Here is a 14156-nt window from a genome sequence, read left to right on the forward strand (position 1 = left end):
AACTGTCAACATCAAAACGGGCGAGTTGTATCATTTTGCATTGCCGTTATCCGTTTTGATGTTGACAGTTGCCTTAACGGTGAGTGTCTTGTCATTTCTCTAATGTATAGGTTCGCTAGTCTGTTGCTCTGTTTTTCGAGAGTACTGTAATGTAATGAAATTCATACGAACAATTCCAGTTTTAATCTTCTTTGATGATGTAAATGTACATATTTTTCTGCTCTCACGAATCCAGTTCGTTCTCAGCAATACGTTAGCTGTTTTAATATTTCTTCTAAAAATCCAATATTCAAAAAGTTTACAGGGTGTCACCATGAAAGTGATACATTTTATTTATGTCATAAAACCAAAACAGATAAATATTTCTTATCTGGTTGTTCGATATTATCATGGTAGAGTAGTAAAGTTACACATACTTCTCGGTTGAAAAAAAAAGACAGCTGTCACATTTTCCTGTAAGTCTTGGTTCAGCCTAACTGAAAGTCTGATACAATATATCCATAATCTTGGCTAACCTTACCTAGCAGGCTAGAGCCGGGGTGGCTCGTGCTGTATCAAGAAGTCGTCTCCATTCAACTCGGTTCTGGGCTGTATGGCGCCATGCTCCCAGGCGTCTTATCACTCGTAGGTCACTTTCAATCTGATCAAGCCATCATGTACGCTGTGCTCCTCTGTTTCTGGTGCCGGAGGGGTTACTGAAAAGGGTCGTTTTTTCCGGGTTGTCGTCCGGCATCCTTGCGACGTGTCCGGCCCATCGCAATCTGTTAACTTTGATCAGATGTGCAATGGGGATCTCTCCTAGCAGCGCGTGCAGCTCATGGTTCATGCGTCTACGCCATTCTCCGTCTTCAGTCTGTACTCCACCGTAGATGGTTCGCAGCACCTTCCGTTCGAAAACTCCAAGGGCGTTGAGGTCCTCTGAGAGCAGTGTTGTCGTCTCTAGCCCATAGAGGACTACCGGTCAACTAGTGTTTTGTACAGTTTCAACTTTGTACGGCGGCGCACTCGATTTGATCTCATTGTCTTACGAAGTGCAAAGTGGGCACGATTTCCCGCTTGAATGCGTCTCCGGATCTCCTTGCTGGTGTTGTTGTCAGCGGTCACCAGCGATCCTAAGTACACGAACTCGTCTACCACCTTAAGCTCATTGCCGTCTACGGTGATCCGGGGTGGGAGGCTGACATTGTTCTCCTTGGAGCCTCTTCCCTTCATATACTTAGTTTTCGACGCATTGATCAGCAGTCCAATGCGCTTAGCTTCCGCTTTCAGTCTGGTGTAGATTTCCTCCACCGTCGCAAAGTTTCGTGCTATTATGTCGAAGTCATCAGCGAAGCCGTTAAGCTGAACCCGTTTCGTAAAAATCGTACCACTCGTGTCGATGCCCGCTCTTCGTATAACACCTTCGAGGGCGATGTTAAAAAGCAAACAAGAGAGTCCATTACCTTGTCTCAATCCTCGGCATGACTCGAAGAGACTCGAGAGCATCCCCGAGACACGCACGTAACACATCACACGGTTCATGGTAGCCTTGATCAGCCGCGTCAGTTTATCCGGGAAGATATCCTCGTTCTCGTGCATGATCTGCCATAGCTGTTCTCGATCAACTGTATCATAGGCTGCCTTGAAGTCGATAAAAATGTGATGCGTGGACACGTTGTACTCACGACATTTTTGCAAAATCTGTCGGATTGAAAAAAATTTGGTCCGTGGTTGCGCGGGCTCCCATGAAACCCGCCTGGTACTGCCCCACGAACCTCCTTGTTAATGGTGTTAGACGTTGGAATAGAACTTGGGAGAGTATTTTATATGCAGCGTTGACAAGCGTAATGCCACGATAATTGCAGCACTCCAGCTTGTCGCCCTTCTTATAGATGGGGCAGAGGACTCCCTCCATCCACTCTTCCGGCAGTTTTTCCTCTTCCCAGATCTTGGAAATGACCCAGTGTTACTTTACCATGTTTGTAGAGCTCGCCCGGCAGGCCGTCTTTGCCGGTGGCTTTGATGTTCTTCAGCCTCCCAATCTCCCGCTGAATTTCGTGGAGATCGGGGGCTAACACCCGGTCATCTACTGCTGGCACTCCCAGGTCCGTTCCAGTTCCGCTTCCGTTTGTTGCATCTCCATTCAGATGTTCATCGAAGTGCTGCTTCCACCTGTCGACCACCTCGCTGTCGTTCGTGATGAGGTTACCTTCCATATCCTTGCAAAAGTCGGCTCGCGGCACATAGCCTTTACGGGATTGGTTAACCTTTTCGTAGAACTTTCGCGTCTCATTAGCAGTGAACAGCTCTTCTAGCTCTTCATGGTCACGATCCTCTTGCTGGCGCTTTTTACGTCTCAGGATCGTGGTCATGTCGTTCCTTGCCCGTCTGTATTTGACCAGGTTCTCTCTCGTCCTTACTCTCAGGTAATTTACCAAAGTCCGGTTTTTCTCTGACACCGCTGCCTGGCATTCCCCATCATACCAGTCGTTTCTGCCACTCGGCGCCTCTGTTCCTAGTGTCGTTGTCGCGGATTCCCTAATGGCCGTGCGGATCATGGTCCAGCCATCCTCGAGAGAAGCTGCGCCGAGCTCTTTGCCGTGGGTAGTGCCGCTCCAAGCTGTTGTGCGTAGACTTCGGCAGCTTGCGGATCCCGTAGCTGCTTGATGTTGAGCCGCGGAGATCGGCTCTGTCGTGACTGGTAGACAGTCGACAGTTTTGAGCGCATGAAACCGCCACTAAGTAGTGGTCCGAGTCAATGTCCGCACCTCGGTAGGTGCGTATGTTGGTGATGTCCGAGAAAAATCGTCCTTCGATGAGCACATGGTCAATTTGGTTCGTTGTTTGTTGGTCAGGTGATTTCCAAGTGGCTTTGTGGATGTCCTTGCGGGGGAAAAATGTACTTCGGACTACCATTCCTCGGGAAGCTGCAAAGTTGACACATCTTTGGCCGTTGTTGTTCGTTTCGGTGTGCAGACGGTTTATACAAGTCTTCCCTTCCGATTTGAGCGTTCATATCCCCGATGACGATCTTGATGTCCCGCTTCGAGCAGCCGTCGTAGACGTCCTCCAGTTGCGCGTAGAAGGCTTCCTTTTCGCCATCGGATCTTCCTTCATGCGGGCAGTGCACATTGATGATGGAGTAATTGTAGAACCGGCCTTTAATTCTCAATACACACATCCTGTCGCTGGTCGCCTGCCACTTGATCACACGACTTTGCATCTTGCCCAACACAATAAGCCATCATCATTTGTTGTGCCGCCACTCTGGTAGTACTGGGCCCTGCGGCCACACATCCTCCGTACAGTTTCTCCTTTCCGACAAAGTTCCTGCAGCGCCACGATGCCGAAGTGACGGGGTTCCAACTGGTCCAGTAGGATCCTGTCGCCACCCGGGATGTTTAGCGATCTACAGTTTCATGTTCCGAGTTTCCAATCAGTGTCCTTTTTTCGTCGCCTAGGTCGTTGCCGATTGATCCGATCCGTTTCTTCTTCTTGATTATTCGTAGTAAAGTGTTGCCATGCTACCTTACTAGGGTGGCGATGGCTAGTCTCGCGACGGGGTTGCCGTCTTAGATTTAGCTGGCGAGACACCGCGTTTCATGATTCAGCCGCCCGCTCCGAGTCAGACGCTGTTGTACGCCGCCCCTAACATGGGGAAGGGGAATCAGTTAAATTCAAATGTTTCGCTTTTACATTCAATTATGGCCAACAAACGCTTCTCAAAATTAACACAAGCCTTAATGTTGTTGAAACCAGAAACTTTCTTCTCCAAATAATTCCTTGGCACAAGGCAGAAAATGGTCTTTAATAACATGTTGTAGATAGAGTACTATGTATTAGTTTGCATACCCTGCCGATGAATAGCAGTGGCAACTTTCCTCTGTTGGATATTGTTTCCCAAACTATCACAGCTGAAGCATTCTGGAATCATCCCAGGAAACAATTTTATTGATTGACAAAGGTGTCAATTTCCTTTTTATTTTTATTTTGTTGAGCACTTATTCTTTTTATTCTATTTATTCTGCTGAATCGGAACTCGTTGCCGGAGAATAAAGAATGAAAGAAGAATAAAATTAGTTTTCAATTAGTTATCATATTGCACTGTTCTGTTTTGTGCATCTTTAGTGACCATACCTTATTTCATCCCTTATTCTAAAGATCTTCTTCATGTCATTAACTAGTGCAGCTTTTAGCTAGAAAGGTCAAATCCCTTTCCCTCCAACCCATGAGTCATGTAAGGAATAACACATATAGCGAATTTCTTTGCTCCACCAGGGCAGTGCAAATCTATTAAGAAATAAAAAACAGAATCGCGATTTACGACGCAAGTAAGAAAAAAATGCCAGATAATTTTTACGAACTAAGCACGAGCGGTAGTGGGTTGAAACTGACATATTTAAAGGTGCACTCCGGAGATCAACACTAGGTCAAATACAAGCGAATGTAGAAGGTTTTTTGACTGCAGTTAGGTTGACTCCAGGTCAAAACTAGGCTGGTGGAATAAAGAAACTCGCTAATGAAATAAGGAAATCCGCCAGCTGTTTAACCAAATCGCAAAGTTTAAGGCAAAAAACTTATTCTATTTTGAGAGAATATGAGTAATTTTCTGATATGAGTATTTTGAAAAATAAATCTAATACCGATTTCGTTTTGTTTTGTATTTTACTAATCTATTATGAATTTATCGTTACAATCTTATGAACTGAACAATGATCGGTATGTTAACAAAATAAAATTTTGTTCATTTCAATCCAATTATCGCGAAAGAAAGCAAAAAAGCAACGGAGAATGTTCATCCCCAAGCAGCAACATCAAATTCACTCAAGTTGATATCATCAGAATTCGAATACATAATGTTGCAAAACAAGAAGTCCGTTCAGTGCGACGAAGGAAACAATGTATACCAAGTCAGACGACGATGCGATGACTCCATCGTCTTCGTCACTGATTCGCCGATAAGAGGAATGATACCTGGAGCACAATTTTGATCACCACCAAGATGGGATAGATTTTGATTGACTATGGCTGTGCTCTGGATCCGCCCATTTGGGATGAACAATCCATGAAAGCTTAAGATTGAAGGCAGCTGATTATACAAAATTGCAGATCCGATCCAGCTGCTCCTCTGGCTTTAGTGCTGATAAGAAAACTGCAAAACTTCCACAATCAAAACGTGAAGTTGATTCTGAAAAGAGCTCAGTTGTAGAACTTGGACAAACTACAGCAGAGAAAGTTTCTCGTCAGTATGGAGAAAGCAGTTGACCCCAAATCAATTTCACTAATTGAAGATGAGATCGGTTATTATTGAGCACTCTCTAAGCTTAAGTAAAGAACACTCGCTTTTCTACTAATGAAACTTTTCCGATATGTTGGCTGCTCCCTTTGAATATGTTCATTCTATATGTAGGTTTGTTCAAATTTTTCTCCAAACCAAAAATCATCCAAATTCACCTGATGGACTTTTAAATAGAAAAAAATCTATTAAATAGAAGTAGTTTATTAAATGTTGGTCAAATTTCCTAAACCTTTCCACTCACAAAGTTTTTTTCGATTGCAAACAGGGGCTCCTAATCAGTAACAGACGCACTAGCCTGAAACTCATCATGAACAGCAAAATTGTTTCCTCTGCTTGGAAATAATATAATCAACGTGGTAAATAAATAGGAACGGCACTATCGTGGAACGCAGTAAAACTGTTTGAGTGAGTAAATATATCCATGAGTTTTGTGAAACAGAAATAATAAAATGCAATCGTAATTATTCCCGCAAGGATAAACACTGTTCAATAGTGTAAGCTACTATGCGTCCACATTATCTGAAGGCACTCCAAACTTTTGAGTAAAAAAAAGCTTTTAGCTCCTCTTATGCTATGCTTTTATAGCATCAAACGCCCACCCTAAAAGCTTGTACAGTGAATGCTTATTTTCTATCTCAGATAATTATCTTATAATATGAAGCACAAGTCACTAACTAAGAAAAAAACGATTCACTTTTCCCAAGGGTTTTTTATTCATAACGACAAGTTTCTAGTTTAATCCTTTACGTTGAAATCAAACAATCTTTTTATCAAATCAGGTTATAAAACCTATTTTTTTTTAAATTGAGCCAACATTTTCGGACGTCACCTCGAAGTGGCTGCGTTCACACCCTGTCCGACCAAACGCGCATGTCATCTTCTCCGACTCCGACACCGGCCGGATGCCACGCACACATTCACATCTCTCGCTCTCGTTCGCTCACTGCACTCTGTAATCAAAACATTCTCGCGCTCGTTTGATTGCTGCTCTTATCGCACTTGTTGTTTATGGCTATTTTTCATCTTCAACGCCTCTGACGTTCGCTGGCTGCCTTTTGGTATGACCGACCAATGGAGCAATTGCATTTTTGCAGTAACTAAACACTACTCTGTTTTGCACGTCGCATTGTATTGGTAACGGAACCCCGGTTGGCCGTCGTCGTAATAGAGAAACCATTTCAGTGCGTCCGATGACAGAAGATTGGATCCCGCAGCGCGCGGATCGAAAGGTCACTTTTCGTCGTTTCTACTTGTTAGATTCTTGCCACAAAGTTGCCTCTGGTGCATTGCAAATTGCCAATCTAGCCGGGAGAGTGCCGCGTTCGTTCGATGCGTGATTGGGCAGTAATTGGTGGTACTCATCTCTGTTGTGTTTTGTGCCAAATGTGGGGCTTTCACTTTCAAATCATTTTCACGGCGTAGTAGTTTTGTGTGGGATAGTTATAATACAGGAAAAAAGTGTTTATTATAAGAAGAAATTGTGTGTTTGTAGTTTGATAAAAATAATCGTTCGGTTATGAGTTTTGCTGTGAAAATTCGCAGAATATTGCTGCCAATAGGAAGCGTCTTCGAAGCAGGCTCTGGCCGACGTCGACGTGGGACCTTCAACGAGGATGGTCTGTTACTGGACGAAAGTGAAGAACGTAAGTAAACTTTCATTCTCAAAAAACCATGACCTACATTTAGCAGTAAGCGAAAATCCACCCCGTTCTGTAACTCATCCCATAGAACATCATAATGTGAAGCAAAGTTGATTAAACCAATTATCAGGGTAGCGAAAATCACAATGTTTATTGACTCATACTATCATAAATCCAGTGAACCGCAAAGAAATATAAAATTTATTTTCTTTTTTGTGCTCTCTTATCTTGTGCATGCATACCACCGGTACTTTATTTTTTTTTTTTTTTTTTCCTTTGTGTCGTTTGACAGTGGCTGAGACCATGGTTGGTCCATCTCGCCCACCGGTACTTTATAGCTGCGAGGCGAACATGTAAGCCTATCACTATCGTTTTTTTTTTTTTTCAATTTCAATACTTCAATACTGTGTGTGTGCGTGAATTCGAATCAGCTGATGGCAAATTGCAATAAAAAAGCAGCACAAGCTGCTTGCCTACATGCCGGGGTACACAATGCTATAATTTTAGAGTTATGTCGGCGTTACCATCAGGGGATATTCGTATATAACGTAATGCGCTCTGGAGAGAGAATAGGAATAATCTGCAAAGTATCACACGGCACGAGATCACCATGCGAAATAGAGTTATGGGGAGGCAGGATATTGAAAACTGCTAAATACCGCGTTACGTTATTGAGAAATGTTCCCTCAGAGGCTGAGTTATTCAAAACGAACCGTTTAACTGTCTCGCCGACTTTTTGGAATAGCTCCATTATACAGAAGAAAGACTTGCCTATCAACACGTGTGCGGAAGTCGATTTCTATCGATTTTAATTGTTTTAAGATTCATAACAATAGGATGAAAATGCTGTTCTATCTGTTGATCAAAGAACATTCAGGGTAAATTCTTATTAAATCTTCAGTCAGGAGGAAAGGAAAAAAACATTTCACTTCTCCTCCGAGGTTCCATACTTTATTATTATTGCCTATTTTCTTTCATCATTCACATTTTCATTTCGATAGTCTGTTTCCGTTATTTAGCTCTATTCTTTTTTAGTTTCTATTTGCTGGTACTATTTAGTTCAGATTTCGAATTGAAATTTTCCATTTTCAGTTGCTTCGAAATTTTGCGTATTCTTTGTTCCTATTTCCATACCGTCTTCCTATTTGTTTTCCACCTCTCCGTGACTTTCTTTTTTCTTCTTTTTCCTTCGCTATTTTTTATCGGTTCCACATGATATTTGTAGTATCTTTCTTCTCCTTAAATTATCTCTACTCTTTCTTCCCTATTAATATCTTTAATCGTCGTTTGGCATTTTATTTTTATTTAACATTTTATTTCAATTTTTTTTTTAAATTCAATGTATCCTAGTTTTATTTATTTGTTTTTATGTTTTCAATTCTGCTTTTTGCCCGGGTTTTTTATTTTTGCAACTATGTAATTTTCTACTCCATTTTCTGTTGTACATTTTTTTTGTTTTTCTCCACATGTTTTTTTTCTCACATATTTTACCTTTCCGTATTTTTTCTTCTATTTTTCTTATTCCATTTCTTTTTTTTTTTCAATTTCACTTTATTTTTCATTTATGGAGTATATTATCTTTTACTGAGCCTATTTCCTATCTCTCTTTCTCAGTTTTATTTACCATTCTCAATACTCATTATCATATATATGTTTTACTAGGTTTCCCTTTTGTACTTCTATTTTCTTAATTTTTGGTTTCTATATTTCTAAACCAACAATAATACTCTATCTATTTGAATTTTCCCTATTTGTGCTTTTTCTTTTTGTTTTTTCTTCTATTCATTATGTTTTTCATTTCCCTCGTATTTCTCTTATCCTTTTTAATTCGCTGTTAGATTTTCATTTTGATTTTATATTTTTGTATCCAATTTACGCAGTTATCTCATCAATTCTATTTTTCGTCCTCCATTTATTTCCGTATCTAGAATTCGTTTACCTGTTTTAATATTCGTTTTTGTTTTCCGTTATCATTCCTGTTACGCATATATCTTTTCTATTTTACTTTGCAGTTTATCTTTCCCATTACACTTCAAAGTTTCCCTTTCCTTTCAGGTTTCCAATTTTCATTTTTCTTTCCCATTTCCTATTTGTTAAAAGGAAAAAATCACTTTTTCATCTTTGTTCATTGTTTTGTTTTTTTTTTTTTTTCAATTAACATTTTCGATTTTTTTCATTTCATTCATTTTCTTTTCTCTAAATCACTTTATCATTAACTCTTATTAATTCCTTGACGTATTAACGTTCCTTATTTTCCTAACTATTATTCTTTCTATTCAATTTTTCATTTCCCTAAGTTCGCTTTTTCATATCATCTTTATATCCCATTTTCATTTCCATTCCGCATATTTCTTTTCCATTTTTTCTTTCAAAAACGAGCAGACATGTGAAAGTGCAAAGAAAAAAGATGAGTAAAATAAATAACAAAGCGAAGTTGGATTTTCCTGTTTTCGGTGAAAGAAAACAGCAAAAAGCATGAAAAAGTGGGAATGAGGAATAAGAAATGAGTAGGGAAGTATAATCAGTAAGTGAGAATCGAAAAGAAAAATAGAAAGGAACAGGTAAATGAAAAATCAACGGAAAAATGAACTATGATAATGAAATTCAATAATGAGAAACACATAAAAAAAAGTTTTGGAAAGAAAAATAAAACCAGGGGAACATGGATATAAAATAAAAAGAGAAAAAATAGGGAAAATAGAACAAAACAACAAGAAAATAGTGAGAAAAAGAAATGAAAAAAGGGATATGCAGAGACAATTTTGTAAGGCATTTATAACAGAAAAACGAAAAAGAATAAAAAGTATATTGATTGAGAAATGTGGAAGAGAACTACAGAGAAACTAGAATGAAAACAAACCAAAAACAGGGTAAAAGGAAATAAAAAAAGGAAGATGGAAATGAGAATTAAGTTAGAAAGACACCTAGCCTAGAAAAAGAATTAGAAAATCAATGAAAAACAATGGGATATCAAACAAAAAAAAGAAATAAGAAAAGCAAATAGAAAAGAGGATCATTCCCCTTTCCAAAACTTTAGAAAATGGGAGAATGGAATGGGAAAATCAGTAAACTAAAGAGGAAATGAGTAAGAGAAGAGAGTAGAGAAAGAAAAGAAAATGAACAATGAAAATATGGGCTATTGGAAAAAAATGGGACAAGAAAATCAAAAAGGAATATAGGAAGAGAAATGTAAAGAAAATGACAAAGGACGTTTTCTAAGGAATATAGCAGAAGAATAAAAAAGATAAATTAGAATGAGAAATGCAAAAGGAAAATGAAAAAGGAAAGTGAGAAATTAAAATAAGAAAAGTAAATAGATTAGAAAAGGCCACGGCAAAGCAAAATAGAGAATTTAAAAAAACATGAAAAAATAATGAGGAACTGAACAAGACAAAAAAATGTAAATTAAAAAAGGGAATCTTTACAAAATCTTAAAAATGAGAATTAATTGGATACCTAAAGGGGGAATCAGTAGATGAATTTGTGAACAGTAGTAGCAAAAGGAAAAAGGGAAACTGAAATGAAAAAGATTTATGCTGAAGGCGAAACAAAAAGGGAAATAAGAAAGGCGATTAAAACTGGGAACGTGTAGTTGTGAACAAAGCAAGTTGTGAATGAATTGAAACAGAGCAGATTTATTGAATTTAAAAAAAAATCCTGGAAAGAATCAGAAAAGAGTAAAATGATTATATAATGATTCAGAATGGGGAAATGGAACGAAAATTAGAAAACTAAGGAAGGAATATGTGGGAAATTCTAAAGAGTGATGACAAAGGAAAACAGGAAATTCAAATAGGAAACAAATATAGAAAAGAGAAACGATAACGCTATAATGATCTATATGAGCTAAGATTAGAAAATTAGAAATGTAGAAAGAAACAGAGAAATAGATGGATGAGATCACCGCTTAAACGAAAACAAAAGTAAAATTTAAAAAAAATGGATGAAGACAAATAACATAGGAAACAAAAGATCAAGTGAGATTTGAAGGACAATAAAATTAGATAAGTAAAAGGAATAGAGAGGCGAAATGATGTGAAATAAAAAAAAAGAAAAAAAAATCTTGTGATGTTATGTCTTGTAATGTAATAAATGAATAAATAAATGAATTATTAAGGTGTGAAATTGTGTATGTTTTTCACTTTATGTGCTAGAAATCGTTATGTGCTTTCATTTGTATTAGTTGTAAATTTCATTTTTTGGTACTGTGTGTGAATATAAATAGCAAAAACAAGAACAACTACACGAACATGAAATAAGAAGGAAAGTCAAATCGATAAAAGTTAGAAGGGAATCAGACAAATATGAGGGAGTAGAAAAAAAAACAAAAATGAGAAACGAAAATCCGAAAGGGAAATGGACAGAATTGGAATGAAAAAAAGGGATGATAACAGGGGATGAAAATGAAAATGAGAAATAGAAGTGGGAAGTGAAAATGGAAAAGCTAGAAAATATAACACAATGGGAAGAAGGAGGGAAGAATTAAAAAAGGCCAATGCGAAAGAATTGACAAAGGTCTTAATGTAAGGAAAATGGCAAAGGAACAAAAAAAAAATAAATAAGAATGAGAAATGCGAAATGTGAAAAGGAACTACAAACAAACAATATATACAATATGGAGGCTAATAGCGGTCTCGATCAACTAGATTAGTTGAGAGAATTCGTTATCGATATTGTTTTTGGCACATTTTGCATGTGTAGGATAAGTACAACGATACACCGTGCTTCAGTGCTGAGTCGAGAAAATTTCCAGCTCGAAAAGATCCTCGACTCGATCGGGAATCGAACCCGATATCACAACCGTGTGGGAGAGCTAGCCGACCGACATCGCTAACCACAGAGCCACGGGGACCACCTACAAACAAACAAGGGAGAAAATTAAAAGGAAAAGTGACATGGAAATAAGTGCAGTAAATAGAACAAGTAAAAAAAGAGATCAGAAATTAAATTAGCAAAGAACACAGCGAAGGAAAATAGAAAACGGAAATTGACAAAATGATTGCAAAAAAGTGAATAAGAAATTAAACAAAAAAAAAACGAAAAAGAATGCAAATGATAAAAAAGCTAAGAATAAATGAATAAAAAAACTTGTGAATAGAAATGGAAATAGGAAACTAGAACAGAAAAGATATGCAAAGAAAAAAGGAAAGAGCTAAAAAGAAAACAAAATAAACACTCAAATTAAAATAGAACATAATTTAATTAATAGAAAAAATCTCAGAAATAAACGGAAAAATAACTATCAAGTGTAAATGGAACAAATGTTCTGTAAAAAGTTTGTGATAAAAATAAAAGATTAAAAGAAAAAAGAAAAAATTGAGGGGGATAGAGAAACGAGAATTAGAAAACTAAGAACAAATAAACAAAAGATTTCTAAAGAGTAACGGCAAAGGAAAACGAAAATGTACAGTAGGAAAGAAATATAAAGACGGAAAATGACAAACAAAATACGAGAGTTAATTTTTAGGCAATTAGAAATGTAAAAAGAATTATAAATAGATGAGATTACTGCTTAAACAAAAACAAAAGTGAAATTGAAAATATAAATGAAGGAAGGAGGGAGAGAAACAACATCAAAAACAAAAGTTAGAATGAAGATAAAAGGGTAAATAAGTTAGAAGAGGAAAGAAAACAAAGACGAAAAGAGTCTTGAAGAGAAGCAAGAATTAAAAGTTAAAGGGTATGTGCTTGAGTGCACAAACGTAGGCTTGACGTGGGACTATTGTGGGTGTAAATATTTAATTCTGCAATAGCCAAAGTATATAACACACACCAGACGTACAAATACCATACACAACAATCCATGAACAAAAAAGAACACATACACCTGTCATAAACCATAGCATATCAACTAATAGAAAAATGGCCAATACGATCAACTGCTGCATCAACTTGCGCCTTTTGCTCCATGTGAGAGATGCACTGCCCATAATCGCATATTTGTAACATTTGCAAAATTGGTTGTTCGAGCAATTCGCACTTTTATATTTTGACCTTAAATGCATTGTTACTAATATATTCTCGCAAATAGACACTTTAACTAAACTTAGTATCATGAAGAAAGCACTACTTTACACTATGTATACATTGAATATTACTTTTGAAGTCAAATTGGTTGAAATTTTTGCAATGATACATTTATGCCGTCACTTTCAAGCTACTTTTGGAATATATCACATGGAAAAAGAAGTTTTTCATGTATTCAACAAGCATGAGCTGAACATCAGAAACGGATCACCGGTGGTTGGTTACCGGACCAGAATAACTTCCGAGTTCCAAAGGATGCAGATGTGGATTTGGATGGAAACTTTTTCGACAAAAAAGTTGAAAAAGTTAAGTAGTGTGACAATTATGCGGTTATTTACGCTATGTGACAAAACAACTTGGTATTTTTTACGACTTTTTTCACACAAACATAAGCAGATTTTTCCAGATGTAAAAAGTACATACTATTCTAAGCATTTCCCAATGAAAAGCACGAAATCCATAAAATGTCGAATGTTACAATTATGCGATCACAGGCAGTGCAGGTTGACGTGAATTCCAGCAGATTTGTACAGACGGATCGGCCAGGCATCAAACCATGTTGATCTGGGGAAATGTAGCACTTTGTCCGTTCAAGAATAAAGTTGCTTACAATTATCTCAAATAACTTCGATGCAGCAGAAAGGCTCGTAATTCCACGATAATTCCTTACGGTCTTACGGTCTCCATTTTTGAAAACAGGAAACATTAACGACTGCTTCCATATCACCGCAAATTAAGCTTGCTCAAACGAGCAAAAACTGTAGCTGGTAGACAATCTGGACCAGGGCAGCACGATCGCCTCAATTTTTTACTTGCGACTATCATTTCGAATGCACATAGATCCACCAAATCGACAGGAACGTCTACTGAGGCGATATCAGCTTCTGGATCGGAAGCAAAATTATCAGCGAAAACGGAAACGAAAAATTTTGCAAACATCTCGCATGATTCCATAGTAGATTTGAACTCAGTTTCGTCAAGAAGAACACTCGAGGGGATGACAGAATGTTTTTGTTTCGAATTCACGAAACTCCAAAAAAAGGTTTAGGATCAAAAAAACAAAAGAGGAAATGCGAAAAAAGTAAAGATAAAAGGGAAAGTGAATCAGGAAATGTCAAAAAAAAAATAGGAATAGCCAATAAAACTAGAAGATAGTTTAAAAGAAGAAATCGGAAATAGAGAAATAAAAACGAAATGGATTTGATTAATGC

At 37.7% G+C, this 14156-nt stretch overlaps 2 protein-coding genes across 4 annotated transcripts in view; both read left to right on the forward strand.

Annotated features, from left to right (window-relative positions):
• The window catches only part of LOC129721159 (5-hydroxytryptamine receptor-like), a 422605-nt gene that overhangs the window by 368215 nt on the left and 40234 nt on the right, over positions 1-14156 (forward strand). The window lies entirely within an intron of this gene.
• LOC129721157 (probable phospholipid-transporting ATPase IA) overlaps positions 6337-14156 on the forward strand; it is a 162006-nt gene continuing 154186 nt past the window's right edge. The window contains exons 1-2 of one of the 3 annotated variants that reach the window (XM_055673392.1): positions 6337-6921; positions 7257-7271. In XM_055673392.1, the coding sequence (XP_055529367.1) occupies positions 6795-6921; positions 7257-7271 (142 nt within the window). In that variant the 5' untranslated portion in view covers positions 6337-6794. Of the gene's footprint in view, positions 6922-7210; positions 7272-14156 lie in introns of all 3 variants that reach the window. The other 2 variants (XM_055673399.1, XM_055673393.1) reach the window with 2 other exon arrangements.

This window comes from Wyeomyia smithii, chromosome 2 (genome assembly GCF_029784165.1).
Source record: "Wyeomyia smithii strain HCP4-BCI-WySm-NY-G18 chromosome 2, ASM2978416v1, whole genome shotgun sequence".
NCBI classification, from domain to species: domain Eukaryota; kingdom Metazoa; phylum Arthropoda; class Insecta; order Diptera; family Culicidae; genus Wyeomyia; species Wyeomyia smithii.